At 50.0% G+C, this 22,208-nt stretch overlaps 1 protein-coding gene across 9 annotated transcripts in view; it reads left to right on the forward strand.

The window, feature by feature from the left end:
• Positions 1-22,208, forward strand: part of PTPRE (protein tyrosine phosphatase receptor type E) — a 185,750-nt gene that overhangs the window by 129,288 nt on the left and 34,254 nt on the right. For 7 of the 9 annotated variants that reach the window (XM_063727818.1, XM_054523061.2, XM_054523057.2 and 4 more), the window contains 4 exons: positions 6,747-6,862; positions 13,263-13,362; positions 13,637-13,710; positions 15,399-15,535. In XM_063727818.1, the coding sequence (XP_063583888.1) occupies positions 6,754-6,862; positions 13,263-13,362; positions 13,637-13,710; positions 15,399-15,535 (420 nt within the window). In that variant the 5' untranslated portion in view covers positions 6,747-6,753. Of the gene's footprint in view, positions 1-6,746; positions 6,863-13,262; positions 13,363-13,417; positions 13,557-13,636; positions 13,711-15,398; positions 15,536-22,208 lie in introns of those variants that run through there. The other 2 variants (XM_063727820.1, XM_054523060.2) reach the window with 1 other exon arrangement.

A 22,208-nucleotide genomic window follows, 5' to 3' on the forward strand; every position in this document is an offset into this window, starting at 1 on the left:
GGAGTACCCAAAACCCTCCCCTCCCCACCCCCCCACCACACACACACACAGAACTCGTGGCTTTTGAAACTTTTATAGAGTTACAATTATTGAAAACAAAGGTTATGGCTGAGCGTGGTGGTGGCTCACACCTGTAATCCCAGCACTTTGGGAGGTCAGGGCAGGAAGATTGCTTGAGTCTAGGAGTTTGAGACTAGCCTGGGCAACATAGTGAGACGCCCCCCCATGTTTACAAAAAAAAAAAAGTCTTAAATTTTGCCAGTCATGGTGGTGCACCCCTGTAGTCCCAGCTACTTGGGAGGCTGAGATGGGAGGATCCCTTGAGCCCAGGAGGTTGAAACTGCAGTGAGCCATGATGACACCACTGCACTCCAGTCTGGGCAACAGAGTGAGACTCTGCCTCAAACAAACAAATAAGGTTATGAACAGGAAGACACTAAAACTTATTTCTACAAAAACAAGGAAGCAATAAAGTGAATTAAATGATAAGAGCTCACAAAATGCTAATCTGAAAAAAATGCAGGCAATTTTATTTTAAAAATTAAAACATGAATAAGAACATTGAAAAATATATTGAATGAAACATATTAAGAACAGATAAAGCTAAGAAATTGATCAGAGGCTGTGAATGTGTGCCGAGAAGTAGTATTATTTTACGTTCTCATTTTATGTTCAGATAATCACTACAAAAAGGTTTTTTTCTTTTATTTTATTTTTATTTGTTGTTGCTCTTGTTGTTGTTGTTGAAACAAGGTCTGGCTCTGTTGTCCAGGCTGGAGTGCAGTGGCATGATCGCGGCTCATTGCAACCTCCGCTTCCCAAGCTCAAGTGATCCTCCCACTTCAGTCCCGCAAGTAGCTGGGACCACAGGCATGCATCACCACGCCCAGCTAATTTTTTGTATTTTTTGTAGAGACAGAGTTTTGCCATATTGCCCAGGCTGGTCTCAAACTCCTGAGCCCAAAGCAATCTGTCAGCCTGAGCATCCAAAAAAAGTTTTCTTAAAAAAAAAAAAAATATATATATATATATATAATATGTTATTTTGTTTTCAGAAAGATTAATTTTTAAAAATATTTTGTAAATAGAACTACTTAATAGTCTCCCAGCTTAGTAAAATCAAATCATTGGTCAATAAATGTTTTAGAGAAGCATATATTTCGAATCATTATAGCCCCCTCTTTTACTATCCAAGAAGTCCTGGTTTGGATGAGAAATTACATGGGAACAATTCCAGGGGCTCTCTTTAAGTGCGGTGGCTTTGAAACCTGAGTATGGCTCCCAAATCATTGTCTCCTGCTTCCTTAAGAAGAATCCTCATCTGTTTCTTAGTTGAAAGCAAAACAGCTGCAGGTTTTGACCATGTAGGTGATGGGTTTGGACTGCAGAGAGAAAACACTACCCTCTTGGAGCTGCAGGGGGCAGTGTGGGTTAGTCCACTGCTGGACATCGTGGGCCAGCTGGAAAGGGCACTTTCGGGTTTGGTAGGGCCAGAGGGGTCAGCTGGGCAGCTCCTGCTCAGAGTCACTGGCCCAGGGATGGCCCCTTGCCCTCAAATGCCCTGAAAGCTCCAATTATTGAGGTGCCGGGGAGGAAGTCAGGGACTGGGAAATGGGGACACAAGACAGCCCCTACCCTCTGGGGTCTCCTGGGCTGGTTGAGACATCCAAAACCCAAATCACCTTACGCAGGGCCAGACAGTGTGATCCCAGGAAAGACTCCATCTCAGGTCGCTCAACCTCAAAATCTGGTGGGGTCAAGCAAAGGGTGAGGAGAGAGAGGGGACCACTCCAAAAGAGGGGGCAGGGATGTTGGGAAGTGGACGGGGATCAGGAAATTCCCTTTCCTACCCTTGGTTGTATACCTCGACCTGCCTCCTGCCCTCCCCACAGCCCAGCCACCTTTTCCGAGTCTCCTGCCCAGCTCCCTTCCTCGGGCCCTAGTGCAGTGACTTCCTGCAGCTCGTCACCTTGACCCTGGCCTTCCTCCCCAATAGCCCCCACAAGGAGTGCCTCCCCCACACGCTGCACTTGCAGCCCACCTCCCCTTCTGACAAGGCCCCAGACCCCAGATGCAACTCCCCAGACATCTGACCCCAGACAGTCTCCCCAGGAATGTTCCACTGTCCTCTCTAATGCAACCTTTCATCTTCAGTAACAACAGGACATTGCTCATAGGATTTCAGTGAGGGTTGATGAGGTCGTTTATCTCAGAACCTCAGGTAGCTTATCCTGCTTCATAGGAGCTCAGTAACTGGGAGCTTATATTATTGCTTTATGCCTTCAGCTAAAAATAATCCTTATCCCCACCCTAGAGCCCCCATTCTCCTTGTCTCAGCTAATGAATGATGCTCCCTCCCAACCCAGCTCCCAAGATGGAAACCCCAATACCTTTGTTGCCCCACTTATCACCCACATCCCACTGACCACCACTGTGAGGGACCCTACCTTTGAAATCCTTCTAAACTCCCTCCCTCCTTTCCATTCCCGTTGCCTCCGGCTTGGTCTTTCTTAATCCATTGCTTAGACCAATACATCTCAAATGTTAATGAGCAGAGGAACCACCCAGGAATCTTTGTAAAAGGTGGGAGGTCTGGGACGGTCCTGAGACTCTGCATTCCTCACATGCTCCCAGGTGATGCTCGGGCTCCTGGACCACTCTCCGGCCGCAAAGGCTACTCTGTGTCAGGAGCTGATGCGTGGCATCCAGGGCTCCCTTTGGAAACTTTCATAGCGGCTCATGGCTCGTAGCCAGGGTTTTCGAACTTCAGTCTATATAAAGCCATTATTCCCCAGATACTCGGATTTCTTCCATCTGGAGTTGGGCACAGGAGTGGGCATCTTTCCTTAGTGCCCCCAGAGACTCTAATAATGTAGATTGTTAATGGAAAATTAGCTCTTAGGACCAAGCCAAACTCTAGCATGGCATTGAGGACCTACCCAATTCCTCTTCAGACTTTTCCTCCTCACTCAGCTTCTCTCATGTGCCAGAGAACTGTGAACTGCCTGGACAGTGGGTCCTGTCTGGGCTCCCTTCGCTTCTCTGTCCCCTGGCCTGCATCTCCCTCTGCCTTCCATCCTGGATGACTCACTCACTGCATTTCTGGGGAAGGTTTCATTAACTGCCTAGAGGAATCATTGCTCCCTCACCTTTGCTCCTTGGCACTGTGGCCTTGTCTCCAGAGCATGGGAGGGGGGGATCAGGGTGGCTGTCCTTCTGCTTGTCCTTCCTTCTCAATGAGCCACTTTAGGGCTGAAACAAGACTATATTCTTTGCATCTCCGGGGCCTACCTGGCTGCCTGACCCAAGGACTTGCCCAGTGAAGAATATTAAAAAGACATCAGATGGAATAAAAAGACAGATTTATGATGAAATAGATAGCGGGTTGACTGTTGAGGGGATTAAATATACAACCTGCTTTATCATAAATAAACTCCTTTTCTCATCTCAGTTCTAGAAATCACATGCAATTTGTGCTCTACATACTCAGCATTTGGTAGGCTCACAACAGAAATTGATGAAATACAAATCCTTAAAATTCTGCATGGTTTTTTTTGTTGTAGTTGTTGTTGTTTTGCTTGTTTTTTTTTTTTAGACGAGTCTCGCTCTGTTGCCGAGGCTGGAGTGCAGTGGTGCCATCTTGGCTCACTGCAAGCTCCGCCTCCTGGGTTCAAGCAATTCTCTGCCTCAGCCTCCTGAGTGGCTGGGATTATAGGCGCCTGCCACCATGCCCGGCTAATTTTTTTTTTTTTTTTGTATTTTTAGTAGAAACAGGGTTTTTTGGGCAGGCTGGTCTTGAACTCCTGACCTCATGATCCACCCGCCTCAGCTTCCCAAAGTGCTGGGATTACAGGCATGAGCCAGCGCATCTGGGCCTGCATGGTTTTAATCATTGTTTCAAGCACCATTTGGACCAATTCATGTCTGTGCTCACCAGGTCACTTATGCAAGCCCACTGAGAGTGAATGGCCAGGGACTGGCAAGTTGTCATTGGTCTTAAAACCATTGTGGAAGACAGTGTGGTGATTCCTTAAGGATCTAGAACTAGAAATACCATTTGACCCAGCCATCCCATTACTGGGTATATACCCAAAGGATTATAAATCATACTGCTATAAAGACACATGCACACATATGTTTATTGCGGCACTATTCACAATAGCAAAGACTTGGAACCAACCCAAATGTCCAACATTGATAGACTGGATTAAGAAAATGTGGCACATATACACCATGGAATACTATGCAGCCATAAAAAAGAATGAGTTCATGTCCTTTGTAGGGACATGGATGAAGCTAGAAACCATCATTCTCAGCAAACTATCACAAGGATAGAAAACCAAACACCACATGTTCTCACTCATAGGTGGGAATTGAACAATGAGAACACTTGGACACAGGGTGGGGAACATCACACACCGGGGCCTGTCGTGGGGTGGGGAGGGGGAGGGATAGCCTTAGGAGATATACCTAATGTAAATGACGAGTTAATGGGTGCAGCACACCAACATGGCACATGTATACATATGTAACAAACCTGCACATTGTGCACATGTACCCTAGAACTTAAAGTATAATTATATATATATGTGTATATATATATGTGTGTGTATATATTTATATGTGTATATTTATATGTGTGTGTGTATATATATATATGTGTGTGTGTGTATATATATATACACATATAAAAAACGAGGACAGACCCGGGCTCCAGCCGGTGGACAGGCTTTGAATTCTGCAGGTTGTCGCCTACTGCTGGTCATGTCAGGAAAATCACCTGTGGCTCCCCTGAGCACTTCTGGACCTCAGTGTCTAATAGATGAACAAAATGATCTTTGTCTTTCTCAAGGGTCTCGGCCTACTCTTAGATCACTGAGCATTTGGAGAGGAGGGTTATTAAATTAATGCATGAGATAAGAAAATGTTTCAACTAGGAATTCTTCATCTCTGGAATTGTATTAAACCAATTAATACTCCCCAATCACTCTGTAATTTACTCAAGTATATTAAAAGTATTGTGGCAGTGTGCAATAACAGATTTTTAAAAACAGTGTGTGCCTCCGTGGGCAGAGCTGCCTGTCGTGGAAGGGCCAGGGCAGCATGCAGCGGGGGTGAGGGCTTCTGTCTCCAGGGTTCCTAGGTTCAAATCAAAGTTCCTCCATATCCTCCAGCCTGACTTTGGGCCAGTTCTCTATCCTTCCGGAACCTCTGTTTCTCAGCCCTGTGGGGTTATTGTGTGGATAATACAGATATAGAATACCCAGCACATAGTAGGTGCTCATGGAATTATTTGTGTATATGGCTCATTTTACAAATCTAAAATGTGTGTTTTGGAAATAAAAAAAAGAGGGAAGAAGTAAAAGTGCTGATTGCCACCATCGTCGTTGTTCTGGGCTAATTGTTATAATATCCTCATAATGGTTTCATCTTAATAGTGGTGATTACTGAAACACAATTACGATTTTTCATGCTCATTCAGATGTCTTCTCTAATTACAAGCATTAGTGTTTAACATGTGAGCAGCCAGGCAATGGATGTTTCTTGGCCTCAGTTCTGAAATGGGTCCATTTGCATCCCTGAGGGAGGCCTCAGGCAGGAGAGGGCTGCTGGTGGGGACAGGCTGACCTTGGACAGGGTTCAGGGGGTGGGGAGTGGGGGGGTCCACACCTCCACTGCATGTCTGCATTGTCAACAGCAAATCCCACTCAGCAGGTGCCACTGCCCACCTGCACCTGCCAGTGAGCCTCTAGTGAGGGGTTTCCACAGCACCAAGCAGTCACTGCCACATTTAGTGATGCTCTGATGTTTTGGCAAAATGGAGTGCCAGGTGAAGATCTGAGGTGATGGCCCACGGGTCCTCAGCATGAAAGAGACTTTTTCTGTGCTGAGCCACTTTACAATCCGGGTCTGCCCCTGGGCATTCCCACCCCCTACCCCCAATAAATACTCACCTGCATCCCAGGGTACTCAACTGGCTCTGTCAAGATGAGCGGACCGTGGCCCCATCCTCGCAGAGGCAGCTTACCTCCACTTCATCTGAGAGTCTAGACATGGCCATGGTCAGATACAAGGGTCAAGCTGGAGCCAGGCAGAGCGTGCTGGAGCCGGACCAGGCGTGTAGGAGCTAGATCGAGTGTGCTGGAGTCAGACTGAGTGTGCTGGAGCAGCGAAGAACAGAGAGTGCTGGCTGCAGCTGGGTGATGAGGCTGCATGAACTAGGCCCTGAAAGGATCGAGGTTTCCCAGGCAGAGTGAAGGGGGATGAAGAAACAGATTGAAAAGCAGTGTCTTGCTGGGTGTGAAGAGGACAGTGTGGCCAGAGAACAGGGCTTGAATGGGAGGGGTAGAGTTAGCAGGGCGAGTGGAGGGTGGATGGTAGAAGGTCCAGGACGCCAGGCTAGGTCACCCAGATGTGATTTCTGCTAAGTGGTTCTGGGGAGGGCAGGGGTCTGGGATGAGATCACCCTGGGTTCCAGTCCCTGATCTGCCCCCACTAACCATCAACCAAACAGGTCCTCTGAGTCCTGGTTCCCTCCTTTAAGTGAATGTCCGCAGTCAGTGACTGTATCCCCCTGGTGTTGAGAAGCCTCAGTGAGATGATCCGTAAAAGTGACAGGCAAAGTTCTTGGCTCAGAGGAAGCCCTGAAATGAAGTTGGCTCTTCTCCTCATCATCACTGCCTGGCACCGGAGGGTCCCACAGCTGCTGCTGGATGACCTCTGAGCCTGTCCCTGCCTCTCTGCAGGTCCACCATGGAGCCGTTGTGTCCACTCCTGCTGGTGGGTTTTAGCTTGCCGCTCGCCAGGGCTCTCAGGGGCAACGAGACCACTGCTGACAACAACGAGACCACCACGACCTCAGGTAAGGACCCATCCCCCGTTCCCTTTCCTTGGCTGCCTCCCCTACTGCCTCTTCCTAAGCTCCTGGGACCATTCAGAGGGTGATAAAGGGGCTTAGGGTAATAGAAGAATGGTGTGGCTGAATTTCTTAGTGTGCTTTTACTAGTTTGTGCCTCTAAAAACAGGCAGGCTAAATAAGCTAGTTTAGCATTTGGTTGTTCAGCAAAGCTTAGTGTTCCGGAGGTGACCCATCTACAACCCCAGCTGAGAGTCAGGGTCAGCCTTGGCTGGAGGCAGGAGTGCAAAAGGGTTAAAAATCCCCCAAAATCCCCTTGTGCAGAAAACCAACCATGAACATACATGGATGAGGCGATGTGACAGTTAATGATATGAACTAAAGAATTATTCTTAGGCGGGGTGCGGTGGCTCATACCTGTAATCCCAGCACTTTGGGAGGCCGAGGTGGGCAGATCATGAGGTCAAGAGATCGAGACCATCTTGGCCGACATGGTGAAACCCTGTCTCTACTAAAAATACAAAAATTAGCTGGGCGTGGTGGTGGGCACCTGTAGTCCCAGCCACTCGGGAGGCTGAGGCAGGAGAATCACCTCAACCCGGGAGGTGGAGGTTGCAGTGAGCTGAGATTGCACCACTGCACTCTCACCTGGCAACAGACAGAGATGCCGTCTCAACAACAACAACAACAACAAAAAAGAATTATTCTTAATATTTTAGGTCAGATATTGGCGTCATGGTTAGTTTTATTTTTAAAAAGAAGAGTCCTTGCCTTTTGACATGCCTGCTGAAGGGTTCACGAGTGAACTGTGATGCCTAGGCATTATGCAGAAAAGAGCAAGAGGGAAGTGGGGGTAGGGGCTTGTGAACAAAGTCACATCAAGGGCCCCACGTGATTTTCTAACCCTGGACAAATGTCCTGCAAATGTACCACTGGCCCCAGGAGGAGGAAAGAGGAAAGATTTCTGGTGACAGAACCTCTAGCGAGGAGAGCAGTTCTAAGCGCCCACCTGTCTTTTTCCTCTTCATGTTGAAACCTCAGAGAAATCCAAAACCCCAAAAACGAGAGACCAGAAGCTGCCAGCAAATATAAACTTGCCTCTTTGCAAACCAGCCCTTCAAGGGCAGGTCACTGGTGGTTCAGTGAGTTATTTCAACCCACAATCCCGCCTTTTCTTCCCAACGTTAATTGACTGGTCACTTAGAAACATCTGACCAACTGCCCGGATGTACCCTCACATCCAGGAACCACAATGGCAGAACATCTGTTTGTGCAACAGTGGGCAAGAATCTGCCTGAGCTCTGCAGACAGTCCCTCGGGTGGCACTGTGGGCACCGGCAGGATGACGTCCACTCCACATCTGAGGCTTTTCAGTTTATTTGAAAACAAAATTACTGTGCTTACATATTGCCATAGACATGGGGTGTTACTTGCAGGAGGAGAACACTGTCATGTGACCTCAGTACCCAGAGCAGAACTAAATGTGAAACTCACACCTTGGTCCAGCCTCTGCCAGGGCCTCTGTGTGCTTAGCAAGGCTGCTGGTCCACAAGCAAAAGGGAAATGGGCCTGGGGTTATAAGGCGCAGACAGGCTCCTTTGGCCTAGAATTGTGGAGGGGAACCTGACCCTGTGAAGTGCCCTTTAAATCTTCATCCGATCCCTGGAAGAAGTATGAAGGACCATTTCAGATGATAACACGTTGCCACAGTGTGCCAAAATAACAGGAAGCTGTTTCATTTTTTCATTGAACAAAATATATTCAGTACTCATGCAGACAAATTCTTTTACAGAAGGAATTGAAGGTAAATGTTTACAAATTATATAATAAAATGTTATATATAAAAAATAATATGTAAAAGAACACAGTAGAAAAATGAGTAGAGAATATGACCAGGCAGAATATCAATATCTAATTATGTTTCACTAATCATGAAAAGATGCTCAACTCTCTAGAAATTAGAGAAATGCAGGTTAAAATGACATTATCATTTTACCTATCAGATGGACCAAAATGAGAAGGGTTGGCAACAATATCCCAGAGAAGAGAAATTGGCTCCATTGCACACTACGGGCAGCATTCCGCAACCTTTGTGGCACCAGGGACCAGTTTAATGGAAGACAGCTTTTCTGTGGAGTTGGGGTGGGGGGTGGTTTGGGGATGATTCAAGTGCATTATATTTCTTTTGTACTTTATTTCTATTATGATTACATTGTAACATATAATGAAATAATTATACAACTCACCATCATGTAGAATCAGTGGGAGCCCTGAGCTTGTGTTCCTGCAACTAGACAGCCCCTCTGGGGGTGATGGGAGACAGTGACAGATCACCAGGCATCAGGTTCTCTTAAGGAGCGGGCAGCCTAGATCCCTGGCATGTGCAGTTCACTATAGGGCTCAGGCTCCTGTAAGAATCTAATGCCGCTGCTGATCTGACAGGGAGCGGCACTCAGGCAGTAATGCCTGCTCACCTGCCACTCACCTCCTGCTGTGTGGCCCAGTTCCTAACAGGTCACAGACTGATACTCATCTGTGTCCTGGGGGAGTTGGAGACCTCCTCTATGTATGAATGTAGAAGTTGGAAACTTGGGGCTGCCAACTTGGCGATTGTGTTAAAATGTAACAGGCGTACAGGCTAACACAGAAGCTGTCCTACAGAAACACTTGCGAGACACAAAGATATATATATATATGTGTGTGTGTGTTGCAGAATTGTAGGTAATAGCAGAAAAGTTGGAAACAACTTAAATGTCCATCCTATTTTGGTCTATCCAAAAAGTGGAATCCAAGCAGCTATTAAACAGAATGAGGAAGCTTATCTGGGCTGACATGGAAACTCTCCAAGACAGACAGCCGTACCAGAAAAGCAAGCTGGAGAACTGCCCCGCGGTGCATTTCATCTGTTTCTTTCATATTTAATGTGGCTATATGGGGACGTGTCTTAAAATTGGTAGCACTTCACAATTATAATCCGTATCATTTTTTTTCTTTCTTAGTGGTTCTTTTTTAAAATAACGATACTTTTTACAATTCGTGAAGCTTTAGATGAAACGAGAGGAGTAGTATGGTCTATTTATTTCCCAAACCTGCATATTTATGAACGTAAATTTATAGAAGAAAATGTCAGGAAAGATACGCTTTGAAATCTTAATTGTGTTTAACTCTGGGAAAGAGAACAGGTTCCTGAACATTGAAAATTTTAGGCCGGAGTGAGTTGGGACCTTCAACCATTGTCTGCATACCTGTCCTTGAGTGAGCCACATCTTTCCAGGATGGACTTGCTCCGCCTCTAGGGCCCCTGGGGAAGGAGGGCTTGGAACGAAGGCGGGAGAGGAGAAGAGGGATGGAGATAAGACGGGGGGCACAGTGAGAGCAGCTGTGCCCTGCGGCAGAACTGAAGTAGTCCCTGGAAGACCCCGGCTCTTGGCCAGAGCTCGGGATCGGCTTCCTGAGCAGAGGGTGCTGGGTGACCACACTCCAGCCAAGGTTGCCATTCTCTTTGTCTGCTCCAAAGTCACATTCAAGCCTAAGGTTTTCAGCTTTCAGGATCAGATTCTATGTAAGCAAACATGCACACACACACACACAAGTTGCAAGTGTACATATGTATAAAATCGGTGTGAACGTACACACACTTCACTTTGGGCAATAGCTAGACAGTCATACAGGAAGAAGGCTGCTTCAGGATGACCACCCTGAGGACTGGCCACCCTGACCTCTGTCCCACCCCGTCGGAGCCCAACAGCATGAAATGAAAATAGACTGTGACAGGAATTTCTTCTCAGATGCCTCCCTGACTCCTGGCTGGACCACATTGGTGCCCAGAGGACATATTTTTGTTTTCTTCCTGGTCCACACCATTTAAAAAAATTGTTTTTAAATTGAATTTCTTACCAATATTTAAAAATCAGAAAATGTTTACATAAAAATATGAATTTCTTCTTTAGGAAAGTGGGAAGAACTAGGCACTGTGGGCACCCCTTGTGCTTGGCCCCAGTGGGCTGGAACTCAGAAGTAGCCATCCCTGCAGGCAGGACATGGGGAGTCCCCACTCCTGCCCCCACCTGGCCTCCCCACGCCACCCAGGGATGTTCTCACCTGCCCCCGAAGGCCTTTGGGTTTCTGATCCTGATCTCTGGCCTCCTGAACAGAGGCAGCTACTAAGAAACACCAGGACCAGAGCTGGGGAAGCCACTGGCCCTGTGACCCATCCCTTCTGCCCGTGTGCACGGCCCCTTTCTGGGCTTGGGTGGTTCAGCCCCATCTTCTATGGAAGCATCCATGTCTGTGACTGCAGCCTTCACTCCAGGCAGGAACGTGGAGGCGGGACCCACAGAGGGCTGGTGGGGCCCAGGTGTTCCCTCCTTTCTCTCTCTGATGAGAGGACCCCATGAGTTGGCCTGGACTATACTTTGTAGTCACCATCTCTACAGAAGCTGAGCCCAGAGCCTGACCTCTGTGTGATGCAGAAGTGGGAAGTTTCATTGCCTGGGGCCCCAGGAGATGAGGGCAGATGTACCTGCGTACATTCGGGAGGGAGGAGGGGGACCGAGGCCCACGCTTTCTGTCTGAGTCCGGAGTGCGAGCAGCAGCCAGGCCCTCCATGGGGCTGGGCTCCATGCTGCCCCTCCCTCCGTGTCAGGGGTCTTCCCACTCAGCCTGTCAGAGTTGCTCCAAGGCCCTGGCAGAGTGGAGAGGGGTGCTCTCTGGAGCTGCAAGTGTGGAAGCCTCAGGCCAGCTCACTTCCCCAGGGAAGCTCTGCTGTGGGCAGGTTGGAGGTCAAAGGCAGGGGACTGTGGCAGCCACAACCAGCCACTCCGCCTGGCACCAACCCAACCTTGTGTGGGGCCAGAACCGGCTCCTCTGGGCCAGGGTCACAGACACCTGAGTATGGGGGCTGCAGAGGACAGCCAGGCTGCCAGGCTACTGACACTGCTAGCCAGATGGGGGAGGCACGGACACCACCTGGAAGGTGGGCACTTATTGGGTGGGCCAGGTGAACAGTGCCCTCTCTCATGGCTGGGGCCACCTCCTCATCACAGACCAGCTGTTTCCCCTGTGAACTTCAACATCTAATGGTCACCCACGTCCCTAAAACTTCATCATTTATTAGAAATGATGGCGTGGACCACTCATAGGGTGCCAGAGTCAGTGCCAGGCCTGGGAGGGTGGAGGATGAGGGAGGAAGAGCCACACCTTCCCTGGGGAGTTTACAACCTAGGGTGCAAGGCAGAAGGCATGAGGGTACCTTTTAAAATCCAGATGAGGGGTGTGAGGTGAGCGGAGCCTCTGGGGCTGCAGAGCCCTCCCAGTGCCCGGAGCACCCTCGGGAGGCCATGCCAGCCCTCAGGAGGAAGCGCATGGAGCCTGCGCTGGGCTCGGGGCAAGTGATTGGTGCTTCTGGGAACTTAAAGAGTTGGAAGCCCAATCGTTGCCTTCGAGGGGCTTCCCCAGAAACCTGGGAGCCAAGGCAGTCACGCTGAGGGCCTGTTCACTCATGGCAGAGTGAAGTTTGCGCTTTGAGGCATCCAGGGCCCCTCTGGGTCCACAAGAGAGGAGTCCAGTGGGCTTCTTGGAGGTGGGGGCCTTTGAGATTGTCCTCGAGGAGTGGGAACATTTTGGTGAGGAGGGGGCTGTGTGGCCGGCCGGGGAGGAGCAGGAACAAAGTCCGACGTTGGGAGAGTGGGTGGGGTCCAAAGGTGGCAGCGAGGCCACCAGTGCCCCTTGGAATTTGGGCTGATGAGCCAGGGGCAGGTCCTGAGCAGCAACAAAGCCACTGAGCTGGGCCTGGGGCTGTGGGTCTCCTTCTGGGTGAGGAAGGTCAACCTGTCAGGTACAAAGGACAGAGTAAGAGGCCGGTGGTGGCTGGGCACTCGGCCTCTGACAGGTGGAATCCGGACCTGGAGGCTCTGCAAGGTGGGATCACAGTGCGCCGGGGCCACAAGCCTCTGCCCAGCCCCAGGGCCAGGCCGCCTCCCTGTGCCTGAGCTCCTGCCCAAGCCCAGGGGGCCCTAAGAGCTGAGCTACACCGAGTCAGCCTCCCGCACTGTCCTAGGACCCTGCAATGGACACCGGCCCCTTCACCCTTCTCCAGCTTCTTAGCAGGAGACCCAGGCAGCCAGGCCGTGTGGGGGTCTGGGGAACTCACCCCTGTCATGCCTGCCCCAGGGATCTTGGACAAGTCACCTCACCCACTCCTCAGTCCCGGATTCTTTCTCTGAGTCAACAGCAACAACCAAAGCCTCTTCTCTGTTACCTCATGGGGCCTTTTCAGGATGATGGATACACTTTGCAAACTATAGTGTGGGGTTCTGGTGTCCAGGAAGAAGGGCTCATGGAGGGGGACTCTTTTGCAAACTGTGAAGTGAGGTCAGGCGTTAGGGTCTGTCTGCTTCTCCTGCAGGCCCTCCAGACCCAGGCGCCTCCCAGCCGCTGCTGGCCTGGCTGCTACTGCCGCTGCTGCTGCTCCTCCTCGTGCTCCTTCTCACCGCCTACTTCTTCAGGTAGGAGTGTCCCGGGGCACTCACTTGCCCCAACCAGCTCAGAGGAGGAAATGAGCCTTCTGATGCTGTGGGCGTGGGCTGTGCAGCAGAGGGCAGCTGGGAGGCTGGGTGGCCGGGTCTGGGAGACACACAGAGGCCAGGCCTTAGTGCAGCTCAGCCATGAGCAACAGGAGTAGCTTTTCCCGGCTCACCTGGTGGGTATCACTGTGCCGAGGGCTGTTGGCTCTTGGGGACCCTAGAAGTGTGGAAACCTAACACGTCCTGTGTCTCTAAGGTTCAGGAAGCAGAGGAAAGCTGTGGTCAGCGCCAGCGACAAGAAGATGCCCAACGGAATCTTGGAGGAGCAAGGTACAGAAGCTCCTCTCTGGCTGGGGCTTGGGGGAAAATGTGTTCTTTTTTAGCAGACACTGAGGTGCTTTCTCTCTTTGACGTTCAAAGTAAATTTTGAGGTGTGCCTTGCCACTTTCATCTCACTCTACCTGGTATGATGCTGTCATTTAAAATTTCACTATTTCAAAACTTTAAGGATCATTTTTCTCTCTGGTGTGACACGGACGTTTGAGACATTTTTGTTTGTGGCTTTTTTTAGAGAGACTGTTCATATCCTGTCGTTTTCACAGGGTGTTGACATGTAACACTTTTCAGTGAGGCCTTACAATCGTTCTCAGATAAGACTGTCTGGCTCAGAAACTATTCAACTGGGTTTGTACTGCTTTAGGATCAAGCTGGAAAAAGGGACTCGCTCTCCTAAAGTGCTTCATGTTTACAGAGCATCAGAGTCAGTGGGAGCATTTCTAACTTTTCCATCCAAAGTACAGTTTCTAACTTGTTGTCGCTACTTACAAAGGAACATTGTTTTTCTCTCCATACATCGAGATGAGATGACTGAGAAACGTGTGTAAGGCAGAGACCACAAAAATATTGCTTCACACCCCAGTGACTACAACTTCCTGGAGTCAGCTTCCTACCTAACTGTAGTCAGTTCTATGGTTTGGGGGAACACATGTGCTATCAGACTAAAATAGACTCTTAAAACGGACCCTTAGATAATTAAAAGAATATCAGCAGCAAGGACCCAGCTGAAATGTAGCCTCCCAGCACTCGCAGGACCCGAGACCTGGTTAGATGATAATGTGGCCTCAGGTGCTATATTCCTGCCCTTGTTCCAGTCCCCAGTTCCCTGCCCTGAATGTTTCAATAGCAGGAACGGGAGGGAAGAGGGTGCGGCTGGTGAGTAGCAGGGAAGCTCAGCGTCACTCATTCTGATCCCGTCTGTCACTTGGAGGAATGAGTCTTGGGTGAAGTTTTTGTCTGGGCTTCAGAATGGCTCTGCAGGTGGGGACAGGCCCTTTTGCAAGTGTGACAGCTGGGTTATCATGTTGACCTTGTCAATATCAGTTCATTCTCCAGGAAGAGAAACACATGCCCATGACTGTTCTTGCCTCTCACTCTGAACTTGGGGAAGGAATGTGTCCAAGAACTCCCTTATAACGCGTACTTCTCCTTCTCAATGCCCCTTGTCACCCTCCCCAGACAAGGGTGGTTTTCCCTTGGAGCTTATGGGGTTTGAGGAACCAGGAATATTTGTTAGGAAGAAGAAAAGGCTGAGAGAGACCACTCTGAGTTTGCTCCCAGAAGCTGTAATTACTCTTTATTTCCAAACCTGGAAAGCTGAGCTGGAGAGTGAGGCCGTCTTGAATCCTTTTTGGAAGGAGCAGGGGCTGGAGGGAAGGAGAGGCGGGAGGGTGGGTGGATGAGTGGCCTCGGGAGGGGGACAGGGTGTCTCCGATGGGGGAGAGCAGGTGACACTGGGCAGAGGGACGCCCATCACTTGTAAATGATGTGGATGCCTCACAGGAGGCGAGTGTTTGGATACAGCTGCTCGGGACCCGGCTTAGCCCAGCTATGCGATTTGAGAGAACTGTTCCAGCTCCAGCCTGGTCATTTCTTCAGGAATGTTGTTGGTCAGCTTGGTTACTCAGTCGCCTATCCAGGAATGTGGCTAAATGGCCCCCATGTTTCTTTTGATCCCACAGAGCAGCAAAGGGTGATGCTGCTCAGCAGGTCGCCCTCAGGGCCCAAGAAGTACTTTCCTATCCCCGTGGAGCATCTGGAGGAGGAGATCCGTATCAGATCCGCTGATGACTGCAAGCAGTTTCGGGAGGAGTTCAACGTGAGTGTGGGGAGGGGCCCTCTGCTGGGTGCCCTGTGGTGGAGACCTGTGAAATCCAGTGTTAGAGTTCAGGATGAATTATCCCAAAGACTCAGAACCCTTGCCTCGGTTATGACACTGTCCCATGAATGGGCGTGGGAGGAAACCTGGTTTGTGGTGCAATGCCCTTCACCAGTGCTTATTTCCTCATTTATAAGGTGAGACAGTAGAGTTAGAGATTTGTGAAGCCTCCTTCCACCTCCCACCCTCTGAGTGTCAAGTTCTAAAATCAACTGTGACAGAAACACTGTTATCTTGATAACGTAGAAGGCTAGGGCCTGAGGGCAGCACGGTATGACAATATCATGGGGAAAGCAACAGAGCCCCAAACCATCCTTTCATGGCTTCTGAGAGCTGGAGCACCTAATCAGAGCAGGCGATGTTCCTCTTCTGAACCACTATCTCGGCATTAATGAAGCAGCTGTGAGCTGCCTTGAGGGAACACTAGCTATATCTGCTTGTGTATCAACATAGGTGGGTGGGTGGATGGATGGATGGATGAGTGGGAGGGCAGATGGATGGATGGATGGATGGATGCATGGATGGATGGATGGATGAGTGGGAGGGCGGATGGATGGATGGATGGATGGATGGATGGGTGGATGGATGGATGGATGGATGGGTGGATGGATGATGGATGGATGAGTGGGAGGGCAGATGGATGGATGGATGGATGGATGGATGGATGGAGTGGGAGGGCAGATGGATAGATGGATGGATAAGTGGGAGGGCAGATGGATGGATGGATGGATGGATGGGTGGATGGATGATGGATGGATGAGTGGGAGGGCAGATGGATGGATGGATGGATGGATGGATGGAGTGGGAGGGCAGATGGATGGAGGGATGGATGATGGATGGATGAGGGGGAGGGCGGATGGATGGATGGATGGATGCATGGATGGATGGATGAGTGGGAGGGCAGATGGATGGATGGATGGATGGATGGAGTGGGAGGGTGGATGGATGGATGGATGGATGCATGGATGGATGGATGAGTGGGAGGGCGGATGGATGGATGGATGGATGGAGTGGGAGGGCGGATGGATGGATGGATGGATGGATGGATGGATGGATGGGTGGATGGATGATGGATGGATGAGTGGGAGGGCAGATGGATGGATGGATGGATGGAGTGGGAGGGCAGATGGATGGAGGGATGGATGATGGATGGATGAGGGGGAGGGCAGATGGATGGATGGATGGATGCATGGATGGATGGATGAGTGGGAGGGCGGATGGATGGATGGATGGATGGATGGAGTGGGAGGGCGGATGGATGGATGGATGGATGGATGGATGGATGGATGGATGGATGGAGTGGGAGGGCGGATGGATGGATGGATGGATGAGTGGGAGGGTGGATGGATGGATGGATGGATGGATGGATGGATGGATGGATGGATGGATGGGCAGATAGAGAAGTAGACAAACAGACATGAGGAAGTGTTGTCTTGGTTTTGCTATTCAGTATTTATCCTTGGTCGTGTTTTGAATTTTATGCATCTTCACCTTCTTGCATGTGGCTGTGCTGAGTGTTGATCTTAAAGGGGATACGTTTTCAGCAGGATTGCTGACTGGTCCTGGCTATGCCTGTTGCGTGCTGGCCCTGGCACATCAGTTAATCTCCTTGAAGCTGTCTTCCACCACCTAGGAAGGGGCAATGGAGATGGACCTGTCTTGATTACCTTGAAGTTGGAATGGGAGGCTCAGACAATGGATTTTGTAAACAACAGTGTTGTGCAGTTGTTATATCTGAAGATGGCATGAACTCTGCTGCAGACATGAGACTTTACCCAGAAGCAACGTGTGAAGGCATGGGAAGGTGGTGGCCCATGTAAACTGTACACTGCTTGTTTTCTAGTGCAAGCCTCCTCTGCCTTTATCTTGCTTCCTTTTTATTGTTTCCAAATGTGTCCCCTTTTCTGGAGAAATTAGGTCATATTGAAAGACAGCTTAAAGCACTATTGTGTTGCAATGTCTCAGCCTGACAACAGACCTTAATTCTCATTTTCAAAATAACTATCCAAGTTTTCAGCTAGCAGATCCCCTCTCCCACCCTTCTCATCCCATTTCCCCTTGCACTTTTGTTTCCCCAAATGACAGGGGCTGGGCTTGCTGATGGGGGTGTCTGAGTCAGAACCAGCTCAAAAGTGGGGGTGACTCCCAGGGAGGGAGTCTGGGAATAGGGTGGGGCAGGTGAGACACTCACCCCAGGCACAAAATTTAAGACAGCACCAAAAGCTCAGTAATGGGATAAATTATATTTTAACACAACACTTAAAATATCAAAATTATCAGCACCACAGGAAAGGTAACAAATAAAATATCAAAATGAATGCAGGCAGTCCCTGGTGAAGAAAATAACACAACCATAAAGGAAGACAGGCTTGGGCTGACTGATTTTCCCTGCTGCCCTGGTCCCTGATACATACGGCTTGTCACCACACAGCTACTCACCCTGCCATTAGTTAAAAGTTTCATATTTTGGTCATCATAGATTTTGTGCCTTGATTTGGACATTTAAAAATATTGCATTCGAATATTACTTCCCCTGGTTTCTGAATTTTGGGGGCACCCCATTAAATTTTGCACCCAGAAGAAGTCCCCATTCTCTTCTGCCACTGGGTGGCCCTTGGCTGAACATTGGAGTCCCTGTGCTCAGTGACAAGCAGGGTAGAGACCTGGTGGAGGGGAAGAACACTGGACCCAAAGTCAGGATCACGGAGCCTGATCCTGTGTCTGGGGAACCCTGGGGGAGCTGCTTTTTTGTCACTGTTTTGTTTTATTTGTTTGTTTGAGATGGGGTCTCGCTGTGTCTCCCAGGCTGGAGTGCAGAGGCCTGATCACAGCTCACTGCAGCCTCCACCTTCCAGCTCAAGTGATCCTCCCACCTCACCCTCCCAAGTAGCTGGGACTACAGGCATGTGCCACCATGCCCGCTGGCTTTTTTACTTTTTTTGTAGAGATGGGGTCCCACTGTGTTGCCCAGGCTGTGCTTTTTTGCTCATCTGTCCAGTGAAGGTCTGGCCATGTCCTGAGTCCACGTTCATGCAGCACCCATCCTCTGAGAGCACTGGAGCCTGCCATGGCCAGCTCTCTCTTGGGTCCTCAGAGGGACATGCTCCCAGCCCCATCTTTCTTTTCTCTTGCCGTCTGACCTGAGCTCCTCTCCCCAAAGTCATGAAAGGGAGACACCAGAGTCTCAAAGTGGCCAATCCAGTTGAGTTTTGACATGTGTGCATTGCCAATTCAAAGTGCAGGCAAACTTGGTGGGGATGAAAAGGATTTGGTATTTGGTATCAGTACAGTGAATGCTGGAGTCGGCCTGAGTGTTTGTCCCAGCTCAGAGAGCTTGGGCAATTAACCTCTGCCTGTTTCCTTATCTGTGAAATGAGGATACTCCCTGCCCCCCATAGGATTGTGATAACATGGACATGAGGTTGGATAACCTGGACATGCAACAGAGTCCTTACGAGAATGCACTCTGCAATCTCCACCCTGCACTGGTAGAACACCATCCTAGGAAAGTCTGTTCCTAGGCCCCAGAGTAAGTCCTCGAAAGTGAGCACCACTGAGCCAAGGAAAATGCCCTGCTCCAGACAGGCTCGTCCCTACCTCCATCCTAGCAAGTTATGTCAATCCAAGTGCCTAGGATTAACACACTGATAAGTTCTGTAAAAATGCAGAGGGAGGTGTCAACCGCAAAGCTTCCAGCACAACCAACAAACCAGAACCATTCCCTGGAGCTCCATAGAGCAGCTGGGGCCTCTCGCAGAGCTGCCCACACCTAGCTTCTTATACACTCTCCTGCTGCCTGCCCAACACTACTGAGCGGAGAGAGAAAGGAACATGGCTCATGAGTTCATTGAAATGAAATCTCTAGGCCGGGTGTGGTGGCTCACGCCTGTACTCTCAGCACTTTGAGAGGCCGAGGTGGGCAGATCACTCGAGCCCAGGAGTTCCAGACCAGCCTGTCCAACATGGTGAAACCCCATCTCTACCAAAAAACTACAAAAATTGGCTAGGCGTGGTGGCGTGCACCTGTAATCCCAGCTACTCAGGAGGCTGAGGTGGGAGAATCACTTGAACTCGGGAGGCGGAGGTTGTGGTGAGTCGAGATCGCGCCACTGCACTCCAGCCTAGGTAAGAGTGAGACCCTGTCTCAAAAATAAAAATGTTAAAAAAAAAGAAAGAAATGAAATCTCACCTCAAACAGACAAACCACAAACCATTTGGACAATTTACATAATGGGACAGCCAATCACACGATATTTATTGGCCACTTAGTATGACCAAGCCCCAAGCAAGGCACTGCAGGGCTCACCCAGGTGTGCAGACCCTCCAGGTGCTCTCCTTTCCCCTGGGCCACCTGAGCAGCTCAGAGATTTGAGACCCCAGTAGACTGACAGCCAGAGAAAGGGCTGCAGAGTCCATGTGGGTGGTTATTCTGGGTGCTTGGATCCAGGATACATATGTGTGCAGTGCACAGGGCACGGTGCCCCTCACCACTTCAACTTTGACCCTCTGTGCATCTGGGTGGCTACGCCCCATCTCCATGGTCTGGATTTCTGCAGCTGCCAGGAACACGCAGCTGTGGGGTGTCAGAGCTTGGTCCATCCTCGCCGTCCAATCCCTCCAGGGAGCCTTCTCAATTTCTTTTAACTTACTCTTTTTTTTTTTTTTTTTTTTTTTGAGAGAGAGAGTCTCGCTCTGTCACCCAGGCTGGAGTACAGTGGTGAAATCTTGGCTCACGGCAAACTCCGCCTTCTAGGTTCAAGCGATTTTCCTGCCCCAGCCTCCCAAGTAGCTGAGATTACAGGCGCCCACCACCATGCCCAGCTAATTTTTGTATTTTTAGTAGAGACGGGGTTTCACCATGTTGGCCAGGCTGGTCTTGAACTCCTGACCTCAGGTGATCTACCCACCTCGACTTCCAAAGTGCTGGGATTACAGGTGTGAGCCACCACACCTGGCCTAATTTACCTTTTAACAGACTTTATTTTAGAGCAGTTTTAGCTATACAGAATAATTGCACAGAAAGTACAGAGTTCCCATATGCCCCCTTCCTCCCCTGTGAGCAGCCTCTCCTATTATTAACTTCCTGCATTTGTGTGCTTCAACTGCTGCAACTGATGGACCAACACTGTTCGTTGTTACTAGCTGAAGTCCACACGTCAGGGTTTGTGTGTTGTGCATTCTGTGGGTTTTGACAAATGCACAGTATCATGTACGCACCATCCGGTATCACGCCTCCTATGTATTTTCAGTGCTGGGGCCAAAAAAAGCTTTTGCGGGTAGAAAAAGAGAAGGCTCTAGAATTTTACCACAGATGTCAGGCTTAGATTAGGTCAAGAAGGTCAGTATTAAGACAGCCCTGATGAAGAATCAGGAACTACAGGCGGCGTAGGTGCTGGTGGCTGGGGATGAGGCCAAGAACCACCCATCACCCTTGCCACAGTGCCGCCAGGCAGGTCCCTCCACATAGGCCACCCTCTTGCCTCTGCTTTGGGACCAACAAACCCCATGGCCTGGAAGGGCCTCATCCTGTGGCCATGGGGTTTGGTGGCCCCAAAGCAGAGGCAAGAGGGTGGCCTACAGTGCCCCACCATGAGCTCCGGCTGGTCAGATCTGAGTCTGCAATTGGAGAAGCTTCCTGCCCTGGGGAGAGGAAGACTCAGGACACCTGTGGGCAGCAGGTCAGGCCCTGCTCTGCGTTGTGAGCAGGCCCAGGCCTGCATGGCTTGGATCCAAAGCTACGCAGTGAGGCCTGCTCCGCTCTCCTGGGTAGTTGAAGCGGGACCCCTCACATTCTCCCACATTTGAAGAAGTGAGCATCCTCCTGGTAGTCTGGGCACTGCTCCAGGCTCCTGCCCCTTGCTTGCTGGGTGACCCTGGACAAATCTATAACAGCTCGCTTTGGCTTTCAGTTTCCTCACCCATTAAAATGGGGACCGTCCTAGTATCATCTAATAATAGGTGAGTTGCGAAGGCTGGGGCAGATGACCCGGCTCCTTCCACCGTACCTGGCGCACTGAGGCACTCATTGCATATTGATGCATGTTACTGGAATCCCAGTGGCCCCTGGTCCAGCCACTGATCGGGTGTAATGTCAAAGGACAGGACTCAGGGCCTCAAGAGGCTCTTCACACTGTGCATTGTGGGGAGCTCACCTGAGCAGCGAGCAGACGCAGCAGACAGGTAGAGGTGATCAGGAATCAGAGGTGGTGACTGCAGGCGGCAGAAAGAACTAGAATTCAGGCCACCAGAGTTCACACTCGGCTATGCTGCTCAGAGGGGATAGGGGCCCCGCCACATTCCTTTCACACCTGACTTCCCTGACTGGGACAAAGGAGTTGGTTAGCGTGGTGCTTCCCAAAGACGTGTGCACTGAAGCCCTGGGGATCATGGTAATGTTCGTGCTGATTCTGTGGGTCTAGGGGGCGGCCAGAGCGTCTGCATTTCTAACAAGCACCCTCTCAGTCATGCCCATGCCACTGGTCCACAGAGCACGCCTGGAGTCTTAAGCAAGATCAGGACTGTATCTAAGGCTGCTTCCCACCTCTCGCCTCCCAGGACCGCTCTATTCATCCTTCAGCCCCAAAGTCACAGCATCCCGCTGTAAACCCTCCGC

This window comes from Pongo abelii, chromosome 8 (assembly GCF_028885655.2).
Source record: "Pongo abelii isolate AG06213 chromosome 8, NHGRI_mPonAbe1-v2.0_pri, whole genome shotgun sequence".
Taxonomy (NCBI): domain Eukaryota; kingdom Metazoa; phylum Chordata; class Mammalia; order Primates; family Hominidae; genus Pongo; species Pongo abelii.